At 43.2% G+C, this 13,534-nt stretch overlaps 1 protein-coding gene across 2 annotated transcripts in view; it reads right to left on the minus strand.

Annotated features, from left to right (window-relative positions):
* PDCD11 (programmed cell death 11) overlaps positions 1-13,534 on the minus strand; it is a 42,216-nt gene that overhangs the window by 4,022 nt on the left and 24,660 nt on the right. The window contains exons 23-33 of one of the 2 annotated variants that reach the window (XM_084846417.1): positions 13,308-13,397; positions 12,613-12,715; positions 11,222-11,399; positions 10,210-10,266; positions 9,491-9,613; positions 7,926-8,048; positions 6,820-6,979; positions 6,557-6,667; positions 6,301-6,435; positions 5,301-5,551; positions 3,763-3,931 (exon numbers count right to left, since the gene is read on the minus strand). In XM_084846417.1, the coding sequence (XP_084702543.1) occupies positions 3,763-3,931; positions 5,301-5,551; positions 6,301-6,435; positions 6,557-6,667; positions 6,820-6,979; positions 7,926-8,048; positions 9,491-9,613; positions 10,210-10,266; positions 11,222-11,399; positions 12,613-12,715; positions 13,308-13,397 (1,500 nt within the window). Of the gene's footprint in view, positions 1-3,762; positions 3,932-5,300; positions 5,552-6,300; positions 6,439-6,556; positions 6,668-6,819; positions 6,980-7,925; positions 8,049-9,490; positions 9,614-10,209; positions 10,267-11,221; positions 11,400-12,612; positions 12,716-13,307; positions 13,398-13,534 lie in introns of both variants that reach the window. The other variant, XM_084846416.1, reaches the window with a different exon arrangement.

Genomic DNA, 13,534 nt, shown 5'->3' on the forward strand with positions numbered 1-13,534 from the left:
CATTGTCGTATTGCTCTTACAGTCAGGAAGTTTTTCCTGATGTTCAGCCGGAATCTGGCTTCCTGTAACTTGAGCCCATTATTCCGTGTCCTGCACTCTGGAATGATCGAGAAGAGATCCTGGCCTTCTTCTCTGTGACAGCCTTTCAAGTACTTGAAGAGTGCTATCATATCTCCCCTCAGTCTTCTCTTCTCAAGGCTAAACATACCCAGTTCTTTCAGTCTCTCTTCATAGGGTTTTGTTTCCAGTCCTCTGATCATCTTTGTTGCCCTCCTCTGAACCCTCTCCAGTTTGTCTGCATCCTTCTTAAAGTGTGGTGCCCAGAACTGGACACAGTACTCCAGATGAGGCCTAACCAGTGCTGAGTAGAGGGGAACTAGGACTTCCCGGGATTTGGAAGCTATGCTTCTATTAATGCAGCCCAAAAGAGCATTTGCCTTTTTTGCAGCCACATCACATTGTTGGCTCATATTCAGCTTGTGATCGACAACAATTCCAAGATCCTTCTCACTTGTAGTGTGGTTGAGCCACATATCTCCCATCTTGTAACTGCGCATTTGGTTTCTTTTTCCTAGGTGCAGAACTTGGCATTTATCCCTATTAAATGTCATTCTGTTCTTTTCTGCCCAGCGCTCCAGTCTATCCAGATCACTTTGAATTTTGTTTCTGTCTTCCAAAGTATTAGCTATCCCGCCCAATTTTGTGTCATCTGCAAATTTGATCAGCATTCCCTGCACCTCCTCCTCCAAGTCATTAATAAAAACATTGAAGAGCACTGGGCCCAGGACTGAGCCCTGTGGTACCCCACTCGTTACCTCTCCCCAGTTTGAGAAGGTCCCATTGATAAGCACTCTTTGAGTCCGATTCTGTAGCCAACTGTGGATCCACTGGCTCGTTGTTTCATCTAGCCCACTTTGAGCTAGTTTGCTCATCAGGATATCATGGGGCACTTTGTCGAAAGCTTTGCTGAAGTCAAGGTATATGATGTCTACAGCATTCCCATGGTCTACAAGGGAGGATACTTGATCAAAAAATGAGATCAGTTTTGTCTGGCAGGACTTGTTTTTGACAAATCCATGTTGGCTTCGAGTAATCACGGCATTGTTGTCAAGGTGCTTCCAGATGGATTCCTTTGTCATCTGCTCCAGAATTTTCCCAGGGACTGATGTCAGACTGACTGGTCTGTAGTCCCCAGGTTCCTCCTTTTTACCCTTTTTGAAGAGAGGGACAACATTAGCCCTCCTCCAGTCATCTGGCACTTCCCCCGTACTCCATGATTTCTCAAAGAGAATAGACAGCGGTTCTGAGAGTTCTTCTGCCAGTTCCTTTATTACTCTAGGATGCAGTTCATCTGGCCCTGGAGATTTGAACTCATTCAAAGTAATTAGGTGTTCCTGACCATATGCCTATCGATCTCAAGCTGCAATCCTGCCCCTTCAGCCTGTACTTCGCCTTTGCCAGGGGGGTCATAGACCCTCTTTTGGGAGAAGACTGAGCCAAAGTAGGAATTGAGCACCTCTGTCTTTTCTTTGTCATCTGTTATCATTTTGCCATCCTTATTTAGTAGCTGAACCACCATTTCTTTCCTCTGCCTTTTACTATGCACGTAGCTGAAGAAAGCCTTTTTGTTGTTTTTAGCATCCCTCGCTAACCTCAGCTCATTCTCAGCTTTAGCTTTCCTGACGCCATCCCTGCAATTCTGTGCTATCTGCCTGTACTCTTCCTTTGTTACCTGGCCTTCTTTCCACTTCCTATATGTGTCCTTTTTTGTTTTCAGGTCATCCCTAAGCTTTTTGTGAAGCCACATTGGCTTCTTCTGTTGTCTTCCACCTTTTCTTCTTGTTGGAATTGTTTGTGATTGTGCCTTGAGAATTTTCTTTTTTAAAAGCTCCCACCCATCTTGGACTCCTTTTCTCATTAGCGTCGCTTGCCATGGGACCTTACTGATCATTGTTCTGAGTTTATTAAAATCAGCTTTCCTAAAATCCAGGGTACGTGTTTGACTACTCAGCTTTTGCTTCCCTTAGAACCAAGAACTCAAGTACAACATGGTCTCTTTCCCCCAGAGTTCCTGTAACTGCTACTTTATCCACTAAGTCATCTCTGTTGATTAGGATCAAGTCAAGGATAGCCGATCCTCTAGTTCCTTCCTCTACTTTCTGTAGGAGGAAGTTATCCGCCACACAAGTCAGGAATTTCCTGGAGGGGCCATGTTTTGCAGAATTTGTCTCCCAACAAATATCGGGGAAATTGAAGTCCCCCATTACTACTACATCATGCTTCCTTAAAACACTGGCTATTTGCTTTTCAAAAGTGTCATCCTTGTCTTCTCCTTGATTGGGTGGCTGGTAGTAGACTCCAACCACCAGGTTCCTTTTATTCTTTGCTCCATTTACTTCAACCCAGATGCTCTCGATGGGGCTACCAAGCTCCTCCTCCTGTATTTCTGTGCAGAGATATGTATTTTTCACATACAGTGCAACCCCACCTCCCTTTCTGTTCCTCCTGTTCTTTTTGAAGATGTTATATCCTTCAATTGCTGTATTCCAGTCATGAGAGTCATCCCACCAAGTCTCAGTTATACCTATCAGGTCATAATTTCCCTCCTGTATTAAGAGTTCAAGTTCGTTCTGTTTGTTTCCCATACTCTGGGCATTAGTATATAGACATCGAAGACCATGTGCTTCATAGTCTGGCTTTCTTCCTACATGTGTCTGAAGACTATTATTGGGCGCTATCAGAGCTGTTCTCTCCGTTGCAGTGCATGCGCCTATGTCCATTGTTACCCCCAACATTACATCTCCCTTCCCCGTAGGATTCAGTTTAAAGCCCTCCTGATGAAGTTCTTCATGCTGTGGCCAAACACATTATTCCCATCCTTTGTGAGGTGCAACCCGTCCCTAGCCAACAGCCCATCTTCCAGGAAGTATAGCCCGTGGTCCCAGAATCCAAATCTCTCTCGTCGGCACCACCTTCATAGCCAGTCATTCACCCGGAGTATTTTTCATTCCCTTTCTAACTACTGGAAGGATGGATGAGAAAACTATCTGGGCCCCAAAGTTCTTGAGTTTCCTTCCCAAAGCTTCAAAGTCTGACGTGATCTCTTCGCAGCTCCGCTTGGCGGTATCATTTGTTCCCACATGGATGAGAAGAAAGGGATACCTGTCAGTGGGCTTTATGAGTGCAGGCAACCTTTCAGTCACATCTCTAATCCGTCCTCCCGGGAGACAACATACCTGGCGAGTCCACGGGTCTACATTTTGTACATAATTCCAACTGCTATTTTAGATCCTGTCCAGAAATTCTAAATCCAGCATCGAAGGAAAAAACTCAAATGATTCTGCCTCTAGATCTAATCTACCTAATCTAATCTAATCTAATCTAATCTAATCTACCTAATCTAATCTATATCTAAAGCATGAAATATCACAATTAAAGTACGCTGCTCTAATATTTGCAATCTTTCAATTGCAAATTCTGTAATCTTGGAATACAGAATTCATAGGTCCCAGAGCATATTATGCAGCTAAGAACCCAGAGCAAGGTATTGTCTGGAAAGAGCCATAGAGAGAATAAGTCTCTGCCCAACCAAAATACAGGCAACATCGACAGCCCATTAAGTCCAAAAGGTAAGAAGCAGCCGACAATCCAGCTGGACCAGTTTAAGTGTACTCTTTCCAAGGATAAACAAGCAATTCTCCTGCCACACTCAGTGAGCAGAGGTGATTCTCCTCTTTAAACCACTAGTGCCACATGCCTCACCTTATATTTCTCAGAGCTACTGTAGATGTCTGCCAACTGTTGGAAGACCTTCAGAGGCTCATTGTACTGAATGGCTCTTTCAAAGACTTTCATCAGTGCTTCCTCTGTGCCATACATGTTCTCCAGATTCAGTAGGGCGACCCACACATTCAGCTTTTCTTGTTCCTCTCTAAAAGCAAAGGAAAAAAAATGACCAAAGCTCAGCCTTTTGCCTAACAGCTGACCCAAATCCACCTGGGAAAGCAAGGTGATCTCACGGCCAACAAAAGCGTAACCTCTAGATCAGATACTAAATCAGCCTTTCCCAATCTGGTGCCTTCAGAGGTGTTGGACCACAATTCTCAGCCAGCATGGCTGGTGGCAGCTGTAGTCCAAAACATCTTGAAGGCACCAGGTTGGGAAACGCTGGTCTAGATCATCCACTGGTGCCACCACCATTCCTCTCCTCTTTGGTGTGTTCATGTCGCTTTACTGAGATATACACTACCCCATCCCCATGGATTCTAGTCCTCACCAATGACACTATAACCCCACAACCCCTCCACCTCCCCAAACAAAGGCTGGCCAGCACAGTATTCCCACCCCCTCCCCAGAGATGGGGCACATAACACAAGCACATCGCATTAAGGAACTGTTGCAAGACAGAATGCATTTTCCATTCTAGCCCACTAGGTAGCACTAAAGAAGTAAAAGGCAATTACCTAAACTGCACACCAGCACTAAAGTTCAATTCATCTGTGAAATTAGGATGAACACAATTTAAACTGCAGCCTGTTATAATAATAATCCCTTTTCCTGCCTTTAACGCTACGCAGACAGCCTTGCACTACAAGGGAACTATATTGCAGCACTCTGTGAACTCACACATATGGCCCATTTTCTTTTGCACCAGCCCCTTATTGTTTGTCTGTCTAGGATAAATGGTCTCCTAACTTTCACTTACTTGGTGGAAATGCAACTACTGTTGGATCCACTAGAGCTGTGACTCTAGAGCAAATGAAACTCAAACCACAGGTTCTAGAACTGAATGTGGGGACAGGGGGAAGAACCATTGCATTCTAAGGTCTCTACAAGCTCCATATATTTCAGCGCCCTGGTTCCAACTCTTGATAGGTAACAGCATCCTCTCCCCACAGTTAATATGGGATATCTTGGCTGGTACAGGTAGAGAGAATAAATGCTGCCTATGGAATCTGATCTGGATTTTGCATTTTAGTAATTTCCCTATTATGGTGGGGGAATACCTACCTACCTAAAACCTTAGCATAATGGAATCCACCACACATAAGTTAGAAGGAACCAGCAATGTCTGTCGACAGAATCACAATGTTCTCTCTCACCTATGAAGGAGCACCACATCATACTGGGACAGTGGCTGTGTAGTGAGTAGGGGAAAAGTAGAGCAGGGAGAAGTGTGGCATTACCCATTTAGCCCTGCAGGTGTCCCTCCCATAAGCTACAGCCAAGCAAAACACTGAATAGGCATGCATGGCTATCGACTAAAGCTAATGAGTAACAGTTTGCAAGAGACTATTGACCTAAAGGAGATGGTTTTGAGTGCCCTTTCTGCCACAGCTCTGGCTTTCTCTATTTCTGTAGCCTGGAGATGAAAAGCCATGTACTGCAACCAGAGTATGGAACTGTCAGGGTTGCCAAGGACTAAACGGTCAAAGTCATCTGCTGTCTGGGGCTGCCGGTTGGGATCCATCAGGGCAGCTTCTAGTTTGGAGAGTTCCTTCTCTGCCCTCTGCTTCTCCAGCTCCTTTTTCTTCTTTGTTTGCGTCTTGGTCTTAAAAAGAGAGAAAGGGCATGACGATTGGGAAAGTTGCAATGCTGCAAGATACAATTATACAGAGGATGTGATGTATTCAATCACATTCAAAGCTATTCTTAGCACACAACTCTCACCCTCTCAGCTATATGGCACCCTCCATGCACAACACTCCTTATTCTCTTGTATGTCCTCTTGGCTGCCATGGTGCAGCTTCATTCCTTCCTCCAGTGTGCCTGCTACTGGGCCCACTGCTGCTACTGAAGTCCCAGCTTGGCCACAGATGTGGGGAGGATGGATAGAGAAAGGGAGTTTGTGGGTATGGGCAGAACTTAATGTTTTGCCGCATATACAGAAACATCTCCTTTTCAACACAACACAACTCAAGAAAAGAAACAAAGTATATATAAATTCCAAATGCACGCTCCCCCCAAACAAAAGGGAACCTTTGCATAAAATAATTCCTGACACGAACCTGAAGGAGATTCAGATCCTGCTGTAGCTGTTTTTATTGTTGCTGGTTGTACCAAGGTTTCTTAATTTTACAAGAAAAGTATTTATATTTGGGTTGGATCCAGACTTAGTCATGCTTGGAGTAGTTCTATTAAAATCAATGAGCCTTAAGTTAGTCATGATCACTTAAACCCCATTGCTTTCAATGGGTCTACTCCACCAACCCTAAGGGCCCTAAGTTAAAAGAGCAGTTAAAAAAGACTGCCAACTGCATATAAAGCAACTCCAAAGCAAACTATATGGAGATACTGCACCGTGGACTCTGTATCATCTTCTTCCTCACTGTCAGAGCTCTGCTCCCGTGTTTTCATCACAGCTGTATCCAGCACATTTAACCCCTCCTCCCATGTAAAGGTGGTCAAAACTTTCAATCTCTGAAGTTCTTTTCCCTGCTGGGAGAAAAACCAAAGACTGTATTTAGATACACACACACCATCAGTTATCCCACTCAAAACGTAAACAATGCTCTAGCCACGCCAAGATAACCATCTCTTCTTCAGTCTCTTTCACCTTAGATTTCCTCTCACACCTTTCTTCCTCCTCCTCCTCCCGAGAGTAGACCTCAACACCACTATCATCATCTTCAGTAGAACGAGCTCTCTTCTTTGCTGGCTTTGCTTCCTGTCATTGCAGAGAAAAAATTATGTACAACATGAAATAATAACAATTTTAATAAACAAGATTTTTGCGCATGTGTTTTTAAAAAAGACTACAACCAAAATGCCTCCTATACTTCAGCCATATCAGGCTTAACCCACCTCCAGGACAGATACCTGCTCACTTTCGGGGTTTCCCCGTTTTTGCCTTTTCAGTTTCTTGGACTGTTTGTCCATTCCACCACATGACACACCCAGGGATTCTGGAATAATGCTTGGTTTCCCAGTGTCTTCAGGAAGGAGTGAGAGCTCCACAAGATTTCCTTCTTTATTTATACTGCAGAATGATTAAAACACACACAAAAAAGAGAAAGGGCAGAAAAAGTTTCAGAAGACATAAGTAACTACCATAAATATTAAATCTACCTAGTACTTTCTTAAACGTGCAAAGTGCTTTACATTCTTTAACTTTTTCAGCCTCACTTCAGCCCTGTAAGGTAATTGTTATCATTTTATAAAATGCTTAACAAAGGGCAAGACACAAACATTTACCCAAAACGAAGTTAGCCCACAGCTGTAGTGATATTTGAACTCAGGCCTCTCTTTCCCCTAAAATGTAAACCTAAATTAGGGAGTCCACAATGTAGTGCTTGCAAGGACCTCCAACAGTATCCACAAAGCTCTCCACTCCCCACGCCCTTCAAAATTTTTTTAATAAAACCCTGGAAAATGTTAGGGTAGTCTTCTCTCTCTCTCCCTTTCTAGCCTCCAGCCTTGCTCTTTCTCTCCTCTCTACCTTTTGCCTTGCTGTTTCCCCCTCCATCCAAGTCTCTGCTTCGCTGTTTCTCTCCCCACCTCTTTACCTTGCTATTTCTTCCCCCTCCCATCCTCTAGTCTTGATCTCTCTTTCTCCCCTCTACCCATTTGCCTTGCTATTTCCCCTACCCACCCTCACTATTTCTCTCCCCACCCCCACCTCTTTAGCTCACTTTTGACTAGCCTGGCCCTCATGGCAGTAAATGTGACTATTATTATCAATTACATTTCTATTCCGCCCCATAGCTGAACTTCTCTGGGCAGTTTACAAATGGCTCTCATGGACTAGCCACATTCTCCACGGGAGCCATTTTGTGGTGGTGCCCAGAGCAGTTTGTCAAATTCCCATATGTGCCCATGGGTCCAAAAAGGTTGGGGAACCCTGGCCTAAACTTTACTGCCCCCCTGTGCCTGCACTAGTTTTGCCACCCCAAGATCATGCTCTATTTAGAAAACATCACTCCTACCTGAAGACTTTGGCAGTGAGGAGCTGACCTACATGTATGTATTTCGCACACAATGACTGATCTGGCATGAAGAAAGGGGTGATATGTTGCAGTGGGATTCGACCCACAACAGAGTTAGACAATCTGTCAAGAAAAGAAAGACAGTGATTTCAAATGTCCAAGTTTCCTTCAAAACACAGATCACTCCAGCCCTGACTGAAACCCTTGCTTTGGATCCGCAGTCAGCCTGCGTAAGAATAACAGAATAGCAGGGGCCCTGGAGCTTGGCTTTCAGGTACATTTACAAAAGAGAAATGTATGCATTTATTTAGTTAAATTTGTATCCTGCCTTTCTGCCATATGGTGCTTAAGGTGGCTAACAGCAATAATACACCCAGTAACAATTAAAGAAACCATAAAAACAAGGCAGGTAAAACCCATTAAAAAACAATCCGTTCAATAGCAGATGGTAGGAACTGATGTGTATTGGTACTACTAGGAAAAGCTTGGCTCATCATTCTTTGATGCCCGGAATGGCCCCTACACTCTCAGTGGGCTGGAAGGAGGGGCAGGGAAATTCTAGGGCCCTGTAAGAGTCAGAAACTAGTCCTGATGTTGAGGCAATACAAAAAGAAGTACATCACTTTTCACCTCTCATTGTACAGCTATAAAACCCAAAGGGGAATGGAGAGCAGAAGGAGAGAGCAAGATCACCATGACACAGCAGCAGCTTAGACTAAAGGTCTGGCAGACTAAGCTCTCCCTGATGGCCAGGAGTCCCCTGTAAGCCCCAGGGAAACAAAACTAGAAAAGTCCTATGGACACACAAGGAGAATTAATGGCCCAGCTACCCAAGGCCTTTGTGTAGAGAGCTCAGGATGAACGAAGGCCTGAGAGGGAAGACCCTCCCCACAAGGCTTTCCTGAAGGCATCCCACACATAAGGGATCTGCTAGAAAAAAAACTCTTTTATTTAGGATGATCTCCATTAGGCATAACAATGGGGCAAACTGCACCTACATAGCAGGCATTCAGATAACCTATAACAGATGTCCAGTGACTATATTATCAGGGGCCATTCTATCTGCCATAAATGGGTTGATAGGACAGAAGTGTGCTTTGAAGCACAAACCAATACCCTCATAAATGATCAAGCTCTATAAAATTGGGGCTAAGTACTCAGGCATAGTGTGTGTATGCATGTGCACATATGTGTGTGCGTGCGCGTGCGCACATACATGTACACACACACATATGAACAGATGCATTCAGATACATGTTACATACATCAAAAAGAGGTCACAAAGAAGTGTGGGGTATCCCTCTTTCACATAACATGAACACATTTTTCTTTTCCTTTTAAGTGAAATGGTGGGCAAGCATTTTTTTTAAAGACCATAATACATTGGTTAACATTTGGTAGGACTGACAAAGGTCAGGTAAATCTGGTTTGAGGGCCAGATATGTTGCCCATTCTTGATGTCTAGAATTGCAGAATCCAAACACGTCATTTCTCTCTCGCTGTCTCACTCACATTCACAATTTACAAACTGGAAATTACTTGTACGAGTAGCAAGCAAAACTCACCCAAAGACGATTCCCAATGGCATAATAGATTTGACATAGCCTCTGATAAGCTGACCCTTCTGAATATTATCAATGGATATGATTTCAGGATCTTCCACTCTCCTATGGCTCTTGGGATTTATTCTACAACAAAGACGGGGAAATAGTGAAATGCCCTCCTCCTGGATAAGCAAAGAAAATTCAAACTTCTGGAGAATGTCCAGCAGCAAATCTGGGCAACACAGACAAAAATCCCCACAGTTGCAAGTACAAAACCCATTGCAAGCTATGGAATGCTAACAATCTTTATTTCCACTTTAAGATGGTAATAAAATATTAAAATTCTTGCTTTCTTGGCTTGCAGAAAAGCTTACAGAGATGGCAACAACGAATGAAGTAGCAATCTCATTGTCTGTGTGTCTGCTCCTAAGAACTGGACGAAGAAAAACTCCAGAAGAAGTAATAAGAAACCACAGGGCCTCAAACTGAACTAAAACAAAGCATGAAACTTCAGCAAATGCACACATATTTATTCAATTTGCAGAATCAATTCTAAATTCAAAGGAATTATGTTTTGTACTTACACTTTTGGCCCAAACGTTAGATTTCCACATCATCACTGCCCAAATACCAGGGCAATTTATGCTACTTTTGGGTATCTATGTAATAAAATGTCAAGTCCCCCCCGCCTCAAATCTACTTCCCTTCTACTAGTCTATATTTAGGGTGCAGTTCCTTACCTGGACTGCCGGAGGGACACTTCCATTGTATTATTTTCATTGGAAAGAATATAGCATCTGGATGTAGGAAAAGGAGAAGATGGTTTTATATAGATTGAGAAAATCCCACCCTGACAGAAAAGAGGGGGATGAAGTTATACATGCCTTAGTTACATGTGGATAACTGCAATACACTATAAATAGGGCTGCCTTTGAAGAATACTCTGAACCTACAGTTAGACTGCCTTCTTCCATACAAGCCTGGCTACCTATTGGGGTCATCTTCAGAAGCCCTCTTATGTGTCCCAGTATCCCCAGAAATACACATAGTTGGGACCAGGGAGAAGACCTTTCACATGGCTGCACCTAGGCTTTAAAACTACCTCCTGAGGGAGGGTGCATCTTGTCCCCTTCTTTAATGGCCTTCTTGAAAGTAATAAAAACCTTCCTTTTTAGGAAGGCATTTCATTTGTAGATGGTTTATTGTTCTGGTTTTAACTGACTCTGCTTTTTAAAGTAACTTTTGTTGCTGCAGTTGGTGTATTGTTGGGTGTTTTTTCTACTCCCGTTTTAGTAGCTTAATATTTTGGCAACTGATGCTTTTACATCATTAATTTGTGGTTTTACTTTCGTTAGCTGCCTTCAGGATTTTTTGAGAAAAGTCAGGATAAAAATGTTTAAAATAAATAACATTTATGCAATAGTGTTTCTGAACATGGGCTTTTCTGGACAAGGATCCATTCTGCAATACTGGGAACCAAATACAAGAGAACAGACTTAGAAATAGCTCAGGAAATTATTTGGGGATGGAAATCTAAGGAATAACTATACTATTGGAGGATACACACAGATATCAGGAAAACTAGGTAAACTGTAAGCCTTTTCAGTGTTTAAGATTGCAATGAAATATTCTACAAGCCGAAGTACAATGTAAAATTCTCCACACAAGTGTAGACTACTCTGGAGAGGAGGTTATTATTAAAGGGAGTTTTCTCCGCTTGTCTACAGAGACAATTTTGCAGGCGCCTCTTACCTGACCATTTTTCCAGTGCTAAAGTTTTCTAGCGGCTGCTCAATATATGAATCACTCAGGTGGAAAAGGCTGATTTTGCCAGTCTTTCCAAAGGGAAGTGCAACAGTCAGGCCAACATGTGGAATCACCTTTTTCACGCAGCCGAGTGTGATGGTTCCTTTCTCCAGAGAGTGAACTCCTACTCGAGGGTGAGGAAATTCAAAACAGGCTGAGTCAGATATTATACACACCTCACTCTCCTACGGCCTGCTTACACTTTCAAACTGCTCAGGGTTTTTAAATGGTTTGTATCTTGAACACACAAGTGCAATACAGAGGATTTCATCCAGTCCCGTGTACAACACTAGGGACTCTACTGCACTGGTGTAGACGGGAAGGATTACATCAAGCCTCTAATAGCAGAAAGGAAACAGAAGGCAATCCAATAGGTACCTACTCAGAAGTAACTTCTAGTGAGTTCAATGGGACTTACTCCCAGATGAATGAGTACAGGTTTGTAGCTATACTCTGTTTTGCATGTCACACTAAACCATAGTTTAGTGAGATGTGCATGAGCAGGAAGGAGGCGGTGCGAGCCCCATGAATGTGGCTGGGAGGAGGACTTTGGCAGTGTTTAGTTTCACTTTCACAGAAATTAGCTTGTTGTTGCATGCAAACCAAAAATCGTGGTTTTTAACAAACTCTGGTTAAGCTTAACAATCCAGCGGCATAATTTATGATTTGAAATAGGCTTGTTTGGAAACTGACCAGAGTTTGTTAGAAACCACAACCTTTGGTTTGTATGCAAGGACAGGCAAAGATCCTGTGAAAGCGAAACTAAATTCTGCCAAAGTCCTTTTCCTGGCCAGGTGGAAGAGGGGTGGGAGGAATGCAATTGGGGCCATTGACAGAAACACTGTCGATAACTTCTCCAGAACCATGACAACAGAGGCAAAGAACTACTTGTTCAGCATCTCTAGCTTTTAAACCTGCTTCAACATCAGGGTTTACCCTCTGATTGAGCAAATGAGTCTGGATCAAGGCATGTTAGTGGCTATCAATGGACTACTTGCCCATTCACTTTCATTGACATACAGCCAGATCCAGAATTAATGTACATGGAGCTGCCACTGAGCATGGCCTTCCCCATTTATTACATTGTAAGGGACACCTCCACACTTGAACAGTTTGGATACACATATGGAGCTGTGTGTGACACAGCTGAAATAAATGGGAAGCCGTTTCATGCCTGGGGGCTCCATGAGACAACTGGCACTTGTACATACCATACAACCAAGTTATATTGTTCATATGGAATTATGTTTACAGAATTCTAATTACTAGGCGGAGGGTGACAGTTACTGGCACCTTTCTGGGGTGTTAATGCAGTGGGAGTTTCCTTTTAATCATACCTGACAATGACAGGAAGAGTTTGGCCCCAGTGATATCAGAGCCTGTTACAGTAGCAGCCAAAGCCTGTCCATTTTTGAAGTATTTTCCTGCATGCTTTATAACCTGGTGGGAGAGAAAGATGTGACCATTACCACTAAAAGGGTCGCACTCCGCAGTTCATTGAGAATAACCCCAGTATATGTGAAGATCCACAGCAGTTCTGCATTTTTTGGCCTCTTCTGCTGGCAGGTCTGTGGTAGTGCTTGACCTCTTCATAAAACACTGTTCTGGGATAATAAAGGCCAGACAGAACCTTCATGAGTCTACCTCTGCTCTGTTCACTCTGAAACACTGCAACAGCCCCTGTTACAAGGCAGGCTGTGGACTACATAAATATGCTTCTATACCACTAAGGAATTCTTGGGAAGCATAATGAGAACAAAAACACAAGCAAGAGTCTTGTGGCACCTTGAAGTCTAACCAGACCAGAGTAAATGAAACCTTATGCCATAATGTAGTAGTCTTTAAGATGCCACAAGCCTATTTCTTGTTTTTGCTTCAACAGATTAAAATGGCTAGATCTTTAGAAATTAGGACAAACACATCCACAACATTTTAATGATGTTATCTCTCTAGCGTGTGAAAACATTTCATGTTATTCATATACTCCTGCATGTAAGAGTACTGTGCTACTTATTCCATGGCAATTACTTACCCGGGGGTTCAGGGAAAGTAGCAGCTGGGGAACTCTCCCTTTAATAGTAGGAGTGACCTCCACTTCCAACCACTTCTTTATAAGATTGTACTAAGAAAGGAATCCAAAGAAGAGAAGACACAGCACATCATTATTCCACTGGAAAAGGCGGAGAGCATGCTTATGTAGTCCTAGGTAACTGGTCCTATAAATTCACTCTGGCACACACCCCTCACCTGTGAAACAAG

This window comes from Heloderma suspectum, chromosome 3, assembly GCF_057233095.1.
Source record: "Heloderma suspectum isolate Gila_16-S chromosome 3, 16-S_ref, whole genome shotgun sequence".
Taxonomy (NCBI): domain Eukaryota; kingdom Metazoa; phylum Chordata; class Lepidosauria; order Squamata; family Helodermatidae; genus Heloderma; species Heloderma suspectum.